This window comes from Botrytis deweyae, assembly GCF_014898535.1.
Source record: "Botrytis deweyae strain B1 chromosome Unknown BDEW_009, whole genome shotgun sequence".
Classification (NCBI taxonomy): domain Eukaryota; kingdom Fungi; phylum Ascomycota; class Leotiomycetes; order Helotiales; family Sclerotiniaceae; genus Botrytis; species Botrytis deweyae.
Window position 1 is genome coordinate 285,592 of NW_024066216.1, and position 14,270 is coordinate 299,861.

General features: G+C 42.6%; 4 protein-coding genes across 4 annotated transcripts; 2 read left to right on the top strand and 2 right to left on the bottom strand.

Annotated features, from left to right (window-relative positions):
* Positions 1-62: 62 nt before the first annotated feature.
* EAE98_004728 (uncharacterized protein) lies at positions 63-1,836 on the bottom strand (the record flags this gene model as incomplete). Its single annotated transcript, XM_038952348.1, has 6 exons — positions 63-478; positions 537-1,000; positions 1,053-1,182; positions 1,247-1,324; positions 1,382-1,592; positions 1,648-1,836. 6 exons carry the CDS (start codon positions 1,834-1,836, stop codon positions 63-65), a joined length of 1,488 nt encoding a protein of 495 aa, XP_038810998.1.
* A 1,122-nt stretch (positions 1,837-2,958) lies between these two features.
* EAE98_004729 (uncharacterized protein) lies at positions 2,959-5,967 on the top strand (the record flags this gene model as incomplete). Its single annotated transcript, XM_038952349.1, has 4 exons — positions 2,959-3,753; positions 3,813-3,933; positions 3,981-4,261; positions 4,327-5,967. 4 exons carry the CDS (start codon positions 2,959-2,961, stop codon positions 5,965-5,967), a joined length of 2,838 nt encoding a protein of 945 aa, XP_038810999.1.
* Positions 5,968-8,169: 2,202 nt separating this feature from the next.
* Positions 8,170-10,942, bottom strand: EAE98_004730 (uncharacterized protein). Its single transcript, XM_038952350.1, has 3 exons — positions 9,280-10,942; positions 9,110-9,226; positions 8,170-8,765 (listed from the first exon to the last, which is right to left on the bottom strand). Exons 1-3 carry the CDS (start codon positions 10,042-10,044, stop codon positions 8,697-8,699), a joined length of 951 nt encoding a protein of 316 aa, XP_038811000.1. The 5' UTR covers positions 10,045-10,942; the 3' UTR covers positions 8,170-8,696.
* A 1,370-nt stretch (positions 10,943-12,312) lies between these two features.
* Positions 12,313-12,651, top strand: EAE98_004731 (uncharacterized protein; the record flags this gene model as incomplete). The annotated part of the gene is made up of 2 exons (XM_038952351.1): positions 12,313-12,353; positions 12,492-12,651. 2 exons carry the CDS (start codon positions 12,313-12,315, stop codon positions 12,649-12,651), a joined length of 201 nt encoding a protein of 66 aa, XP_038811001.1.
* Positions 12,652-14,270: the final 1,619 nt, after the last annotated feature.

Here is a 14,270-nt window from a genome sequence, read left to right on the forward strand (position 1 = left end):
ACTTTTTGCTTTCATCCACCATTCATTTGTGATAGCCATAGAGCAATATAATTACATGCCTTTCAATTTTTCCTTCTCAAAAGAATTTGCTGACTCAAACTGACTTGGTTCTTTTCGCCTTTGACTACATTATGTGGGCGTTCCGTTTGCCCCTCCGGATAGCCAATCTCAAACTCGTTTAAGAGAACCATCAGCAATAACTTAATTTGAGCACTAGCCCAGAAACGACCTGGGCAAGCAAACTTTCCTACGCCCCAAGACGGATTCTCTGAGCTCAAAGAAGAGAATTGGTATCGCTCCTCTTGGCCTGGTTCTTGCCGTTGTATGTAAAATCTCAAAGGGTCAAACGTGTTTGGAGAGGGGTATATCTCGGGGTCCTTGTTGATGAGGTAATGGGTCATCGAGATATATGTGTTTTTGGGCAGAGTCACTCCATTTGAGAGCGTTACAGGTACTGCAAGTTGACGATTGAAAGTCACTGGACAAGAAACATATGTTAGACATTGCGACTTGTATAGTTGTGTTGGTGGTCATACTTAAGCCAAGAGTATTTACGCGATGTGATTCCTTTATGAAGCTATCCATCTTCTTAAGAGATGATAGCGTCCGAATAGTGACATCGGCTTCTTCAGATTCTTCGGTTACGATTGTCAATTCCTCCTTCAAAGTTTTGAGGTCCTCCGGTCTAGCACATAGATCTAGTATGGCGTTTGTCGCGACCTCTGCCGTTGTATGTATGGCAGCTGCGTTGAGAAAAAGCATCCGTGTTACTAGTTTGTCTATCTCTGCATCAGGTCCACGAGCAGAGTCGATTAGCCATTGTACCATATCCGGATGCTCTTTTGAGGTGGTTGACCTGCGCTCCTGTATGAGTGGAAGTAGAAGCTTGCGGGCCACAGAAAACCGATTGCGGATCTGTTTATAGGATTTAAGGAAAGGAGCAATGATAGGGTGGAGAAGTCTATAGTGCTTCTTGAGATCGGTAGCTACATTTCCGGAGCTATAAATGGCATGAATTAGTAGGCAAGCGAGACAGACGATGTTCAACTCACTCTACAGTATAGCCGGTTGCGGTAGCCAACCATTCTGGATCTCTACATAGCTCCGGTCCAACAAAAGCACGAGCATTGGCGCTGGTAATAAGTTCAATGGCGAGACGAAACAGCGGAAAGCTATAAATGCCTGGCAGTCTGTCAATCAAGCTGACCACTAGATATGTTATACATGAAAAATAAACTCTACTCACCATCTTTGCTCTCAGTCTTCTCGAGTTTTGAGTTTATTGTAAATAGTATCTCATCGTATGTAGGCTGAGCAAGACGACCTTTCAATTGTAAGCGAGCTATACATACCTAGCTCAATGAGATCTATCATCCAATACCTATATTTTGAGATAGTTGCCCTGCACAAACAAGGAATTGCAGGTCACTTTCCTCCGCAATGTCGAAGCCAGTATATGGACCAGCGTGTCGAACCGATGCAGTAAGACGCACTTGTTTTCTTGGAAGAACACTGAAATCTTTCATGAACTTTCGAGAAACAATGACTCGATCCATATCTGTCGTCCATAATGAATACACAGAGTCTTTGTACTATTCACGTGTCAGAAACATGGATGGAAATAATACTCAAAGGATCAGCCGATACCTTTGAATAACCCTCTTCAATGAGCTCCAAGCTATGTTTGAAGAAATGGCTATCGGATGTGTTGCCCAAAAGTCCTGGTTTCTTGCCAATGCGAGGTATCTGACCCTGTTGCTTTGTGGGTCGAATGACGAGTAAATACAATGAAGTAAAGGTCGTGACCAAGGTGGCCACTAAAATCATCGACAGCATCTTTTGTCTTCCTTATCAATGAAGGATTCAAGCCATCTCACAAAACAACAGAATTAGAAGTAAAAAGCTTGAGGTGTTAGGTGCCGGAGTGTTGGTGTACCGAAAGGTTACATTGAGATTCAGGGGTGTCCATATCGATCGATACTATATGCACACCATGGGATCCGTGCCGAAAGCCCGCACTACCCCCTCTCCCCCTGAAATTAACAATTGGACTTTCCTCATTCTCACTCATCAGTTTGCTTAGTAAATCTGTGCCTCCGGCATAAATGGAGGACATATAGGCTCTATGTAAGCAAAAAAACAGGCGGGAATTGATCACTATTCGAAAGACCTTCAACAATTAATATCTCTTTTCGATATAATATTAAATAATAAAAACACTTAATCTCAATACAAAGAAGACTCAAATTTTCGTTTGCTTTTTTCAAACTTCAATATTTAATTTGAAATGAATTTATAATTTATTAAAAAAGACCTTTGAAAGAATACTCAATTTCCGCCTGTTTTTTCGCTTACGTAGAGATAGGTACCTACCTATGCAGTGAGAGTCACGTCACATTATGTTCTATGCTGCAAAGCTCTCGTCTTACTTACATTGTTTCGCATTTCATCCGAATCTTCATCCACTCCACCTGTCGCCCGTCGTTCTCCATTGCAATCATGCGAGAGTGATAGGAGAGCTTGCCACGAAAGGAATGGGCATGAAAGAAAGCAACAAGCAGTATCATACCCATAGCCTTGCAAACCTTACCCCGCAAGTTGCCACAGTCGAGGATTAATTGCCCCGCTCCGACCTTCTGGGGTTTGCAATCAACATGCCTCGATTGTGCAAAAACGCTCTTGGCTATTTTCAAGGAGCTTTTGCCATTTATGGTGTCTATTTCCCATGAGATCGGAAATCATCGCTGGTCTAAACTTATCAGCTTGCATTTGTAACGGATAAGCCGACCGTAGTCTCAAGCCAAAGATGATTGTCAGCAGGTCACCAGTGTACATGCAATTGGACTTGATATAGAGGACATCTGGGTGTGCCCTTTCCGGTATGCATTACTTTACCTTGCTTCAATTAGATTCCTGCATACTTTGTGTACATTATTTCTCCCGTTCCAAACAGTACAAATGGATCACTTCGATGTATTAGAAGCCAAGTTTCTAGTCGGCAGTCTAGCCAATGAGTCTTTCCGAGCAGGTGGCTCTGGATCGATGTCTACATCTATCTATGACACGGCATGGGTATCTATGGTATCGAAGGATGTTGACGGGGTTAGACATTGGCTCTTTCCAGAAGCCTTCCAGCACATAGTCGATGCCCAGGCCAAAGATGGCTCCTGGGAATCTTATTCGTCGCAGGTGGATGGAATCTTGAATACAATGGCGGCTCTGTTGGCCTTTGTATCTCATCAAAGTGCTAACAATTCCTCCTACTCCATTTTGCCCCCTGACATTGATGCACGAATACTCAAAGCACAAGGTAGTCTTAGACATCAATTGCAGGCGTGGGATGTCAGATCTTGTGTTCATGTTGGATTTGAGATTCTTGTCCCTGCGCTTTTAGGAATGCTAGAGCAACACAATGTCGTCTGTGAATTTCCTGGTAAAACGCATCTACTCCAACTGAACCAGGAGAAGCTCTCGATATTCCAGCCAGAAATATTCTATCAGAATATACAAGTGACTGCCCTACATTCCTTGGAAGCATTCATTGGCACAATAGATTTCAATCGAATCAAGCACCACTTAAAGAATGGGAGTATTATGGCCTCTCCGTCTTCAACAGCGGCATATCTAATGAATACTTCAATCTGGGATAACGAATCAGAAATATATCTCAGAAACACCATCATTGAAGGTGCTGGAAAAGGCAACGGAAGCGTCCCTTGTGCGTTCCCGACGACGTTTTTCGAGTTCACATGGGTACGATACATCCGTTATTCAATCTAAACTTGTACTGATCAAGCTGATGATTTATCTAGGTTGTCTCTACGCTTCTGAAAGCAGGTTATACCCCAGAAGAATTAGGAGAGTATAATCTTAGCATATTGGTGGACCATCTCCAGCAAGAATTAAGCCACAGACAAGGGGTCATTGGTTTTGGTAGGTCGGAATCGCCCGGAAACAGTCCTTTATAATAACTCTGATAGCTCCTTCATTAATTCCCGATGCTGATGACACTGCGAAATGTATTCTTACGCTGTGCCTGGTCGGAAGATCCGTTTCGGCAGAGCAAATGATAGCAAACTTTGAAGTCAAAAATCATTTTCAGACATACGCGCTTGAGAGGAATGGAAGCATCAGTGCAAATTGTAATGTACTCAATGCTTTGTTGCATATCAACGAGCCCAACAAGTATGTCGGGCAGATCCTCAGCACAACTGAGTTTTTGTGCAATTCATGGTCGGCTGGAAAGATCGATGACAAATGGGTAAGCATATTTATTAGCTTGCTGTGATCGATAAACTTTGTCAGTATGCTAACAGAATGGATAAGAATCTCTCCCGGCAGTATTCGATGATGCTCTTAGCTCAAACATTCAGAAAGCTTGTGATGGTTTGGGACAGTGGAGCATTACCCGACCTTCCAGAAGAACAATTGAAAGATAAGATTCCTGTAATTTTATTACAGATTCTACATCGCACATTGCATACTCAAAATAGCAATGGTTCTTGGGGTACTTCAGGCTCGTGCGAGATAACTGCTTATGGCATCCTAACTTTGATTGATGCGACTTTCTTTCCCTGGGCCGGAGAGCTTGACAAGCAAGTGCTTAGAGCCATTCGTACAGGTCGAACTTATTTGAATCGGAACCGAGATAGTTGGGATAAAGTTACTTATACCTGGGTTGAAAAAGTCAGTTACGGATCAAGCATTTTGTCCAAAACATATTGTATAGCAGCGACCCATGCAGCGAAGAATTACCCTACGAACTCAGCACAATGGAAACCACTTCCAAACATCCTCGGTATTCCCTTTGATAGAGTTGCGAGGTTCGCCAAGTTTTTCTCTGCAATTCCTCTCTTCGCGAGTGAGAGCTCATGGAAGCTTACTGCCTCTATTATGGAAGGATATCTCTTTCTTCCACGACTACGTCGAATTCGCTTGAATATCTTCCCCCGCCAGAACATGGCAGAGGATAAATATCTAGAGTACATTCCCTTCACGTGGACTGGTTGTAATAATAAAGGGATATTCCTTGAGACCGACCTAATTTGGGATATGATGGTCATCTCAATGTTGAATTATCAGGCAGACGAATTCATGGAAGCTGTGCTTGGACACAACGGCTCTGCGAAGCACTTAATCCGAGGCCTGTTTTCCAAGACAAATCTTCGAAGTGATCCTCTATCGGATCAGGAGAGTTCTTCGTTGAATCATGGCGTCATCACACCAGTGAACTCCGATGATGGTTTGCCAGATGACTCCACAAATGATGACAGAGACACTCTCATCCGCTTCAAAGACCACGTTCTAAACCATCCTTCCATCCAAAAAGCTTCAGAATCATCTTTAGCTCATCTGAGCAAACAACTGGAAGCTTTCCTACTCGCCCATCTCACTCATTCAACCGACAATTCTTGGTTCGCGCAACTTTCAGGACACGACTCCGATGCTCCCGTCACATTCCCAGCATCAAGAACCTATTGGGATTGGGTACGCAATATCTCGGCCGTCCACACATCATGTCCCTATTCATGGGACTGGATATCGTGTCGAATGACATCAGAACGAGGAGACGAACCGTTCCCCACCGCGCTCACAAAGTATCTTTCCGCGGAGCTGGGCCAGCATCTCGCAGTCATGTGTCGCATGTACAACGATTATGGCTCGTTGGCACGCGACAAGGCGGAAAAGAACCTTAATAGCGTGAATTTCCCCGAGTTTGAAAAGTGCGCCGGAAGTTCAACGTCTTCTGATGCAACGGAAAAGCAGACTACGGCGGAACTGCAAGAGAGGAAAAGCGCATTGATGGAAATGGCAGAATATGAGCGTGAATGTCTGCTTATCGTCAAAGCGAGATTGAGACCTTTGGTTGATGAGAAGGTAAGAGGCGTGCTGGATGTCTTTGTCAATGTGACGGATTTGTATGGGCAGATCTATGTTGCGAGAGATATTGCTAGTAGGATGTCGTAGACATTTGTCTTTTCTAAACTTTGGATGGCTGATTTATTTCTGTAATATTTTCTCCGGTTAGTTGTGTACTATGTTGCTCTCATTAGTAAATCACTCGCTCGTTGTCGCTCAGATATATGTTATCCTTTTCCTCTCTCAAGTAGCATCCTGAAATAAAAATCAAAGAAAATTGACACAAAAAACAAGAATTACAGCGAGGCCTATCACTACCTAGGTCTGTTGACATGGAAACCCCCCTCACACTCTCTCACCAGGTTCTCTCAAACTCAAGCATACATTCTCACAATCCATTCTATAACTAGAGTCCAATCAGGAAGATATAAATGAATTTCACGATTACTTAGGTACCTATAAAAGAGTTTCTATATATCTATCGTATATACAACGGATATCTGCAATCCCATCCCATCCCCTAACCCTCACCCCTCCTCCTACCTCTCCCTCTCTCCCTCTCTCCCTCTCTCCCCCTCCCTCCGACCAAAACTCCCAAACTCCCCAATTCCAAAACACAACACCCCCCTCCCCCTCCCCTCCCCTCCCCTCTCTCGCCTCGTCTCGTCTCCCGACTTTCCCCCGACGACCACCCCCACCCATCCATAGTAACTTCCATACGCCCCACCCACTTCTTACCGTTACACATATCATATATATCACACATCACACATACATCACACATACATCACACACATACATACATCACAAACCTTCCTAGGTACATATATATCCATATCCATCCCCTTCCATCTACCTAATACATCATCTACCTAATACACTAGGTACACAATACACAAACCCAATATATCACAAACATCATAAATATACAAGAAACATATCTACCTACCTACCTGGTGACCTAGATATTCAATTCCGCTCACTCCCCGCTTCTAGATTTTTTAATCCTCATTCTCATCCTCATTCTCATTCTCATCCTCACCCTCCTCCAATTACAACGAAATAAGTACGAATTTCTCATCCTCCTCCTTTGATTTTTTAAATTCTAAAGAGTTATCTAAATAAATAAATAAATATGTAGAAATAATCAATCAATCAATTAATCAATCAATCAATCAATCATATAAACAAACAACTTACATCCCGCGATAAATACTAGATAAGATTATATATATAGTACCTAGGCTCCTAGGTACTTAAATCGAATCAAATCAAATCAAATCAAATCAAATCAATTCAACTCAATTCAACTCAACTCAATTCATCAAAGACGATTAATTATGATTATGATTATGATTATGATTACTACTCTACCTAGATAGTTTTCCATTTTCCATTTCCCCCCCCTCTCTCTCTCTCTCTCTCTTCAAAATCGCGAATAGGTTATTTACGATATGCTACGATACGATACGATACGATACGATACAATACGATATATATTATACTATCTAATACCTTCGCTCGCTCACCAGCTCCTCTCCCCCCTCAAACTCCCTCCTCAGGCAACACTAGCAACACTAGTAACACCCGCCAAAAAGTCAAGTCAAGTCAAGTCATCCAAATAACCTTCGATAATTTAATTTAATATAATACAATACAATACAATACAATATAACCCCCCCAGAAAAAGATAAAAGAGATCAGATCAGATGAGAATCGAATACCTAGAATACAATACAATAGAATAAAATCGAATACAACAAAAGACCCAGACCCAGAAACCCTGAATCACCACCATGGATCCATAACATAAGCCAGCCCTTCCTTCTATCTCTCTCTAGGTATTCAAAACAAGTTCAAATCTTCAATTCACTATATCGCAAACACACATACATACCTACCTAGTACATCTATCACACCCCTCTCATCTACTCGTATACGCCCCCCTTACATCATGTGTCATTTCCTCACACAACCCCGCTTATCCATTCATTCTCAAACATACTCTTGAATCTTCACCCCTCTTTACCATCATCATCACCATCATCATTATCATCATCATTATCATCATCATAATCCTCACCATCACAGAAATCAAAAACAAAAACAAGAAAAAAATAACACGAAAAATAAAACTCGCTACTAAAATGTATATTCCAAAAAAAATCCATTATTCCATCCAAAACCCTGCCTTGGCCCATCATCCATCATCACATCAAAATAAGGGGTATATGAAATTTTTATAAAAAAAAAAGACCATGTCCAACATGATAAGCAGTCATCCAGAAGATATACCCCCCTCGTCTCCCTCGTCTCACCCCTCTCACCCCTCTCACTCCATCAGCCATCTACCCTATGTAACCCCAACCCACCAATTGTACAATTACAACTTCCTCTCGCCCCTTCCATTTCTCATCATGAATGGTATTTTTTTGTGTATTCGAATCTCGAAAGTTTCCATGTATATATGTGCTCCTCCTTTCTCTCTTTTATTCTTCCTGACTGAAACGAAATATAAGGAAATGGGAATGTAGTTGACCATTAAAGTCCAGAAATAAGCAATGAATAGATAGATGAATGAGACAAAAAGCGATCCAGCCGCTTTTATCCGGTATTAGTTTGTGAACTTCTTGCTTTCGGATTTTCAAATAGGAAATGTTGTATGCTGGGTATGTGTAAATGTGTGTAGTGCAACAAATGAAAATATAATGCGAAATCTGAGTCGCGTCGGTAGTCTAGTCGGCTGTGCTGGCTGAGGGAGTATTGTGTATGCAATGTCTGTGCTTATGGGTAGGTGAGATGCAAAAGAAACTTGACAAAAATTGGTCCGCGTGAAGTTAATATTCTGAATCTTCGGGTAGATTTTCAGGTTCTGGTGATTGTAATTCGGAATCATCGGGGTGCATCTAAGTTGTGAGAAGAAATGGTTAGCCTTTTGTGTGTTTGTGTTACGGAAGCTGAAAAGAAAAGGAATATTAGGTTGTGACAAGCGCATTGATGATGCCACCCAACTTAGGTGACCAATGGACCAATGACTTTTGCTTTTGACATTGCTTTTGGGCAGGGTTTCAAGTAGTCTGGATTGCAGTCCAACAATCAGACTTTCCCAATGTTTAAAAGCAATACGATCTTCAAAATAGATCTGGCATCTCAAACTATTGGAATAGTTTATTTGGATTCAGACATTCAAAACCTCCGATTGTTGGACTGCAGTCTGGACTGTTGGGCATCTTGATTCTAGGAAACTCACCAGTTCAGTCCATTTATCTTTGCAAGCCGTAGATGTAAACCCGGTCCCAACTTTCTGTGCCACAATGCGCCATTTTTCTTGTTCGTAATCATGGACCGCTGTTCGAAGTTTTTGAACCTAAAAGTTTAATCAATTATTGATTCTCAAAATACAAGGTTCAAATATCTTACCGTCTCGTCAGTCCATTGAGTTGTCTTAGCCTTCAATTTTGTGCAGTAGCGGACCTGTAATGTCCCTGAAGAGCGCCCTGGGAAAAACTCCGCAATCTGCTTCCAAGTCAAAGCCTTATTCTCTTTCAAATCTACTAGTAACTGATCATCCTCGGGAGTGAACTTTAACTTTGGACCTCGCGGTCTTTCTGCAGGCATCGGCATTCCGGCAGTGCCAACTACACTAGGTGCACCTTGCGACATCATACTTGAATCCGGACCTTCGCCAAGACGAGGAATCTTCGTACCTCGAGGTCCTTGATTAGGCAATGCATGACTGTGAAAAGCCTGAGGGCCACCACCATAACCACCCATCGTTTGTTGAGCCATTTGTGAAGACATGCCTTGCATCTGCCCATGCATTTGACCTTCTGACACCCTTCCCATCCCAATTTCCAAGTCGTCATGAGTTCTTGGCCTTTTTCCTACACTAGATGGTTGTTGTATTTGCGCACCCATATACCCGATGTGTTGCCCACCTCCATATTGAGGAGACTGGTGGTGGGCCATGCCGTGTGAATCTAGCAATACTTGGTGGTGGTGGTGATGTTGTTGCTGTTGCTGTTGATGATGCCCTCCCAGTTGAAGGGATTCGAGACTTTGCGCACCAACTTGCTGGAGCTCTGGGTGATGCGACCCGTAAACGCGCTCTGGATGTTCTTCGGATTGAGCAGCATAATCGATATAAGGATCGTGCCCTGGATTGTGGCGTGAATAGCCAGACATACATGGATTCCTCCACAGCGAACTGCTCTCGCAGGTCGCTGGGGGTAATTCTAAAAGGTGTTGAAGTATTGCCGCAGCGCGTTAGGTTTCCAGAACGCTTGTTGTGGTTTTGTTGACCGTTGTTTACAAAGCAGATGCGACTGTGCGCGTTTCGAAAACTTATCTATATAATGCCGTTATATAGGTGAGAGCCGAATAATGCATACCTTGGTAATATGCGATTTACCAACGACCAAAATGTTTCCAAACTTTTTCGGCAACTTGTTGTATGAATGAACCACTGCAGATTAGAGCCGTTGATGAAATGGTAAAAGGAAGGAGAAATGTTAAAGAGAGAGGGGGTGCATCTGCATTTATCTATCGTCTGATCTTTTAAGTAAAGCTTGCATAGACATCAATGGCGTAGGGCAGTAGCAGTAATTAAAATGACCAAAGCGTTCCAGCGATTCGCATCGAACGAGACAGCTTCCGTGTTGCGCAATGCAAATGATGCATGTTGGCAGAACTTTAGCAACGTTCTCTGCCGGGGAGATGGGAATTCGATTATGCCTGGCGTCCCAATTAGGGTTCCAAGGTGAGAAGATCCCGAGCGAATGCTTGTAACGCTCAAAGCATGGTTATCCAAAGAAGGCTTGACAATGTTGAGATACAAGGAAGGGGGTGATGAGTAGACCCGCCAAGAAGATTTGGTATCGAAAGTTAGGCAGAGTGGAGGTGGACAGCCATGGGAAGAATGTTGGGTTCTCACTGCTCAGGGCATTAGAGCTCTGGAAGAAGTATAGAAGCTTTTGAAACAAGAAATGGATTGTGGCGAGAATAAGAAACCGGCAACAGGGATTTAGGCCCACTTCACCCAACCATCTTAACTCCTGGATGAACTTTACTTCCCGAGCCAAGTTAAAAAAAACCCCTCGTCCCTATTGAAGTGTGGAGAAGTAAGGCCATGTTCCACCGGCGCTGCGACCTCTTTCTGGGTTTGAAGCATGAATAATAACAAAATTTGTTTTAATGCTCAGGGATTATGGGATTAAAAATAGTATCGAGGCAGGATGTGATAGGATCATGACGATTGAAGAACGGAGATGAATTAAATGGCAAAATAATGCGTTGATTTGTCAAATTGGCTTCTTAACCTTACTCGAGGAGACATGCAAGAATAGTCAGGCGCAATAGGACTTTTGGCCGAATGGTGTGGGAGGGGCGCATAGGGACTGATCAATAACCCTTGAGTAGGTAGGCAACGAAGATACCTATCTAGGTAGCTAACACACGCTGGCTCGAGAGTGGTTCCCAAGTCTCAATTCCCAATTGTAGATTCCCGTCGATGCTTGAAGGTCCCATTTAACCATTTAGCCATTTAACCTCCACGCTATTCCTCTCCCATCCATATCAAATTCAAGGGTTATAAATATAAAATCTCCGAGAGTGACTGCTGGGAATTCCCCTTTTTTCCCACCCCTTGTACGCACTTACTTAAGTCGTGGGAGATTTTCTAATTGATCCATTCATCGGATGATTCCCATTGAAAAGCAATAAGAAACTGAAATGACGCGCGAGATGAGGGCATATGGGTAGCAGCTAACGGAGATTTGAAGTCGTAAAGACCACCATTTCAGCAAATAGGATAATAAATTGATTCTTGGAGTGGAATGACGGATGAGCCGGCTTGGGCTGGCTGGCCTTATCGACAGTGACCCTGTTCCTCAACCTTAACCCCAGTGAAGAAGGCTGAAGAACAATGTCAGAAGGTTCTTCAAAGATCCCAATGATGATCCAGATCCACCTTGCAGATTTCTATACTTAACTTCTTCGTATTTGAGGCTTTGTATGTAACGTACCTACCTAGGCAGTGTAGGTGTTTTCTTTTGGTTTGGTCTGTCTGCCGGTAGTGACATTCAATGTGTAATAGAAGAAAGAGATCATAGCCATGTCCCCGTCCCCTAGATGCCGAAGGAAAAAAGACTCGATTGTGTATTTGTCCAAGGGGGCATTCAAATCGAGCCATGAATGGAGACGTGAAAGCCCTGCTTAGCTTTCCAATTGGTGACATTGATGGAGTTATTCGCGACATTGCCCGTTCATGCTTTTTTGATTGTCGCACCTACACTTTTTTTTTTTTTTTGCTTTCTTTCTTTAAGGCATTGATGTTGACAACCAGGGTCTGTAACCCATTCCCAAAAGCAATATAATTCAAATGACATGATTTCGACTTCTTTGCTCAAAACCCTAGGTAAGCATAAATGATCGGAGCAAGGGGAAAAGACTAATATGGACCAAGCTGAGTATTGGTTTTCTCGAAGAGGGAATATGTAATTGAAGAGCTGTACGGATTTCCATGGTGACAAGGTTTGCTGTGTCGATTGTTGCTTCTCCTGACACCATTTTGTCCGTATGCTTCCAGTATAGTCGCAGTACGTGGGCATGCTATACCGATTGATCAATTGAAGGTATGGATCAATTGGATCAAAGGGAGCGAAACCAAAGGGGGAATGCATGCCGACTGGATATATTGATAATGGAATTACACGTCGATGGAAAGCGAAAGAAGAAGAAGAGGAGGAGGAGGAGGAGGAGGAGAAGAGAGATGAAGAATTATTGAATGAATGAATGAATGAATGAATGAAGGAAGGAAGAGAAGTTTAATTCTGATTTCAATAAAATACTCGACTTATTATTGCCTAGGTACCGGTATTGATTTACACTTTCGGAGAAAAGCGAAGGAGCCACTCTTGACTCTTATGTCTATACTGAGTATACGTACCTAGGTGCCTACATATATTGATTCAAATTGCATCGAATCATTTGAATCATCTCTATGTCCTTCAAACCTAATCTCTGTATCTCCTTCTCCTTTCACAATCTTCCTGTGTGTCCATTGTACACATCTAGAGTGGCCAGCATGACATGAACAGTATGTATGTGCTGGGCAGGTGTCTCGGCGTGCTAGGCTCAGGTACTGACTGGTAGGTAGGCTGGTACAGTAGGCATATATCCCACGGTACTTGATTGAATCCAGTCCAGTGAACCGACGAGTATCCAAGGTCAGTACTGTAGTATCGCAACCTTGCTTGCCACTGCCCGAAAAAAGAAAACATACCAGTAGGTACCGATAAAAACGTTGGAATGGTAATTAATTGGCGTGCATACGGCAGATGTAAAATGTGTGTCCTACAGTCTACAAGGTCAGATACGACCATCACTCATCACTGGCTGGCGTAATTGTACAGATTTTCCTGCAGGTCCCGCCCAAGGAAAAAAGTGACAATGTCACAATGGTCGGTCGGCTCAAGCCTTACGTTCCTAATCCAGCGACAGACCCCCGAACCAAGATTTGGGTGGATCGACACATTGTGATAGGTAAGCCCTTACTCATCTACCTATTGGTATGATCTTTCCACATTCGAATCTGGCCATGCATCCATTTCAAGTTTTGCATCTGGCTCGTTTGATGCTCCGTTCTATAAATACCCACTTCACTGGCAGCGAATGCATTGATGATGTAGCGGTGATTCGTACCCACTGTCGATCATACATGTGATATGTAAGGCGCAGCAGCAAGGAGGCGAACATCGAACGAGAGCGTTGTGTAACCGTAGACAGTCGACTAGACTCCGGTTTCTAGAGATGGCGGTATGGAAGTGAACAGGCTGTAGACACTAGATGGGCGAGCTGGCAGAGGGTACACACAAAGAGTGAAGGGTGGGTTTCGTATTTGTGACGCATACATGGAACAAGAAAGATATGGAGTCCAGCTGTATCATCCGAGTTGCAAGCTAAAAGGCCGTGGGGGTTCAATGGCCTACTAGGTACTCAGATGAAGATAGGATATTCATCCAGTGTTGAATCTTGAGATTATTTGGAATTCCATGACAATCTGAATGTTGAATACAATTTGAACAATTCAAGCAATTTAAACATCCAAAGCAATTTAAATAATCAAAATAATTCAAACGAACATTGAAAACAATCTGAATATTGATATTAATTCGAATACTAAAGACAATCTAAAAGCCCGTTCGGATCGATTTTTTTTAACGATATTGATAACAAATGTAGCCTAAATAAGCCGCTTGTTTACCGAACGCGAATGTAGCTCAACAATTTATATTGATAATAAAATTGAAAAAAAGTGATTTGTTGAATGCTGATGTTGAGCTACAAAAAGCTACAAAATGTAGGTCAACAAAATTTAAAATTTGTATGGTAAATTCGTCAAATCTGTAATA

Excerpts from the sequence above, each read along its gene's own strand:
- EAE98_004730 (XM_038952350.1), bottom strand. The coding sequence starts at position 10,044 with ATGTCTGGCTATTCACGCCACAATCCAGGGCACGATCCTTATATCGAT. Across the intron at positions 9,227-9,279 it reads CTCAATGGACTGACGAGACG|GTTCAAAAACTTCGAACAGC; the intron begins GTAAGATATTTG and ends TTAAACTTTTAG. Across the intron at positions 8,766-9,109 it reads AAGATAAATGGACTGAACTG|ATGCACCCCGATGATTCCGA; the intron begins GTGAGTTTCCTA and ends CTCACAACTTAG.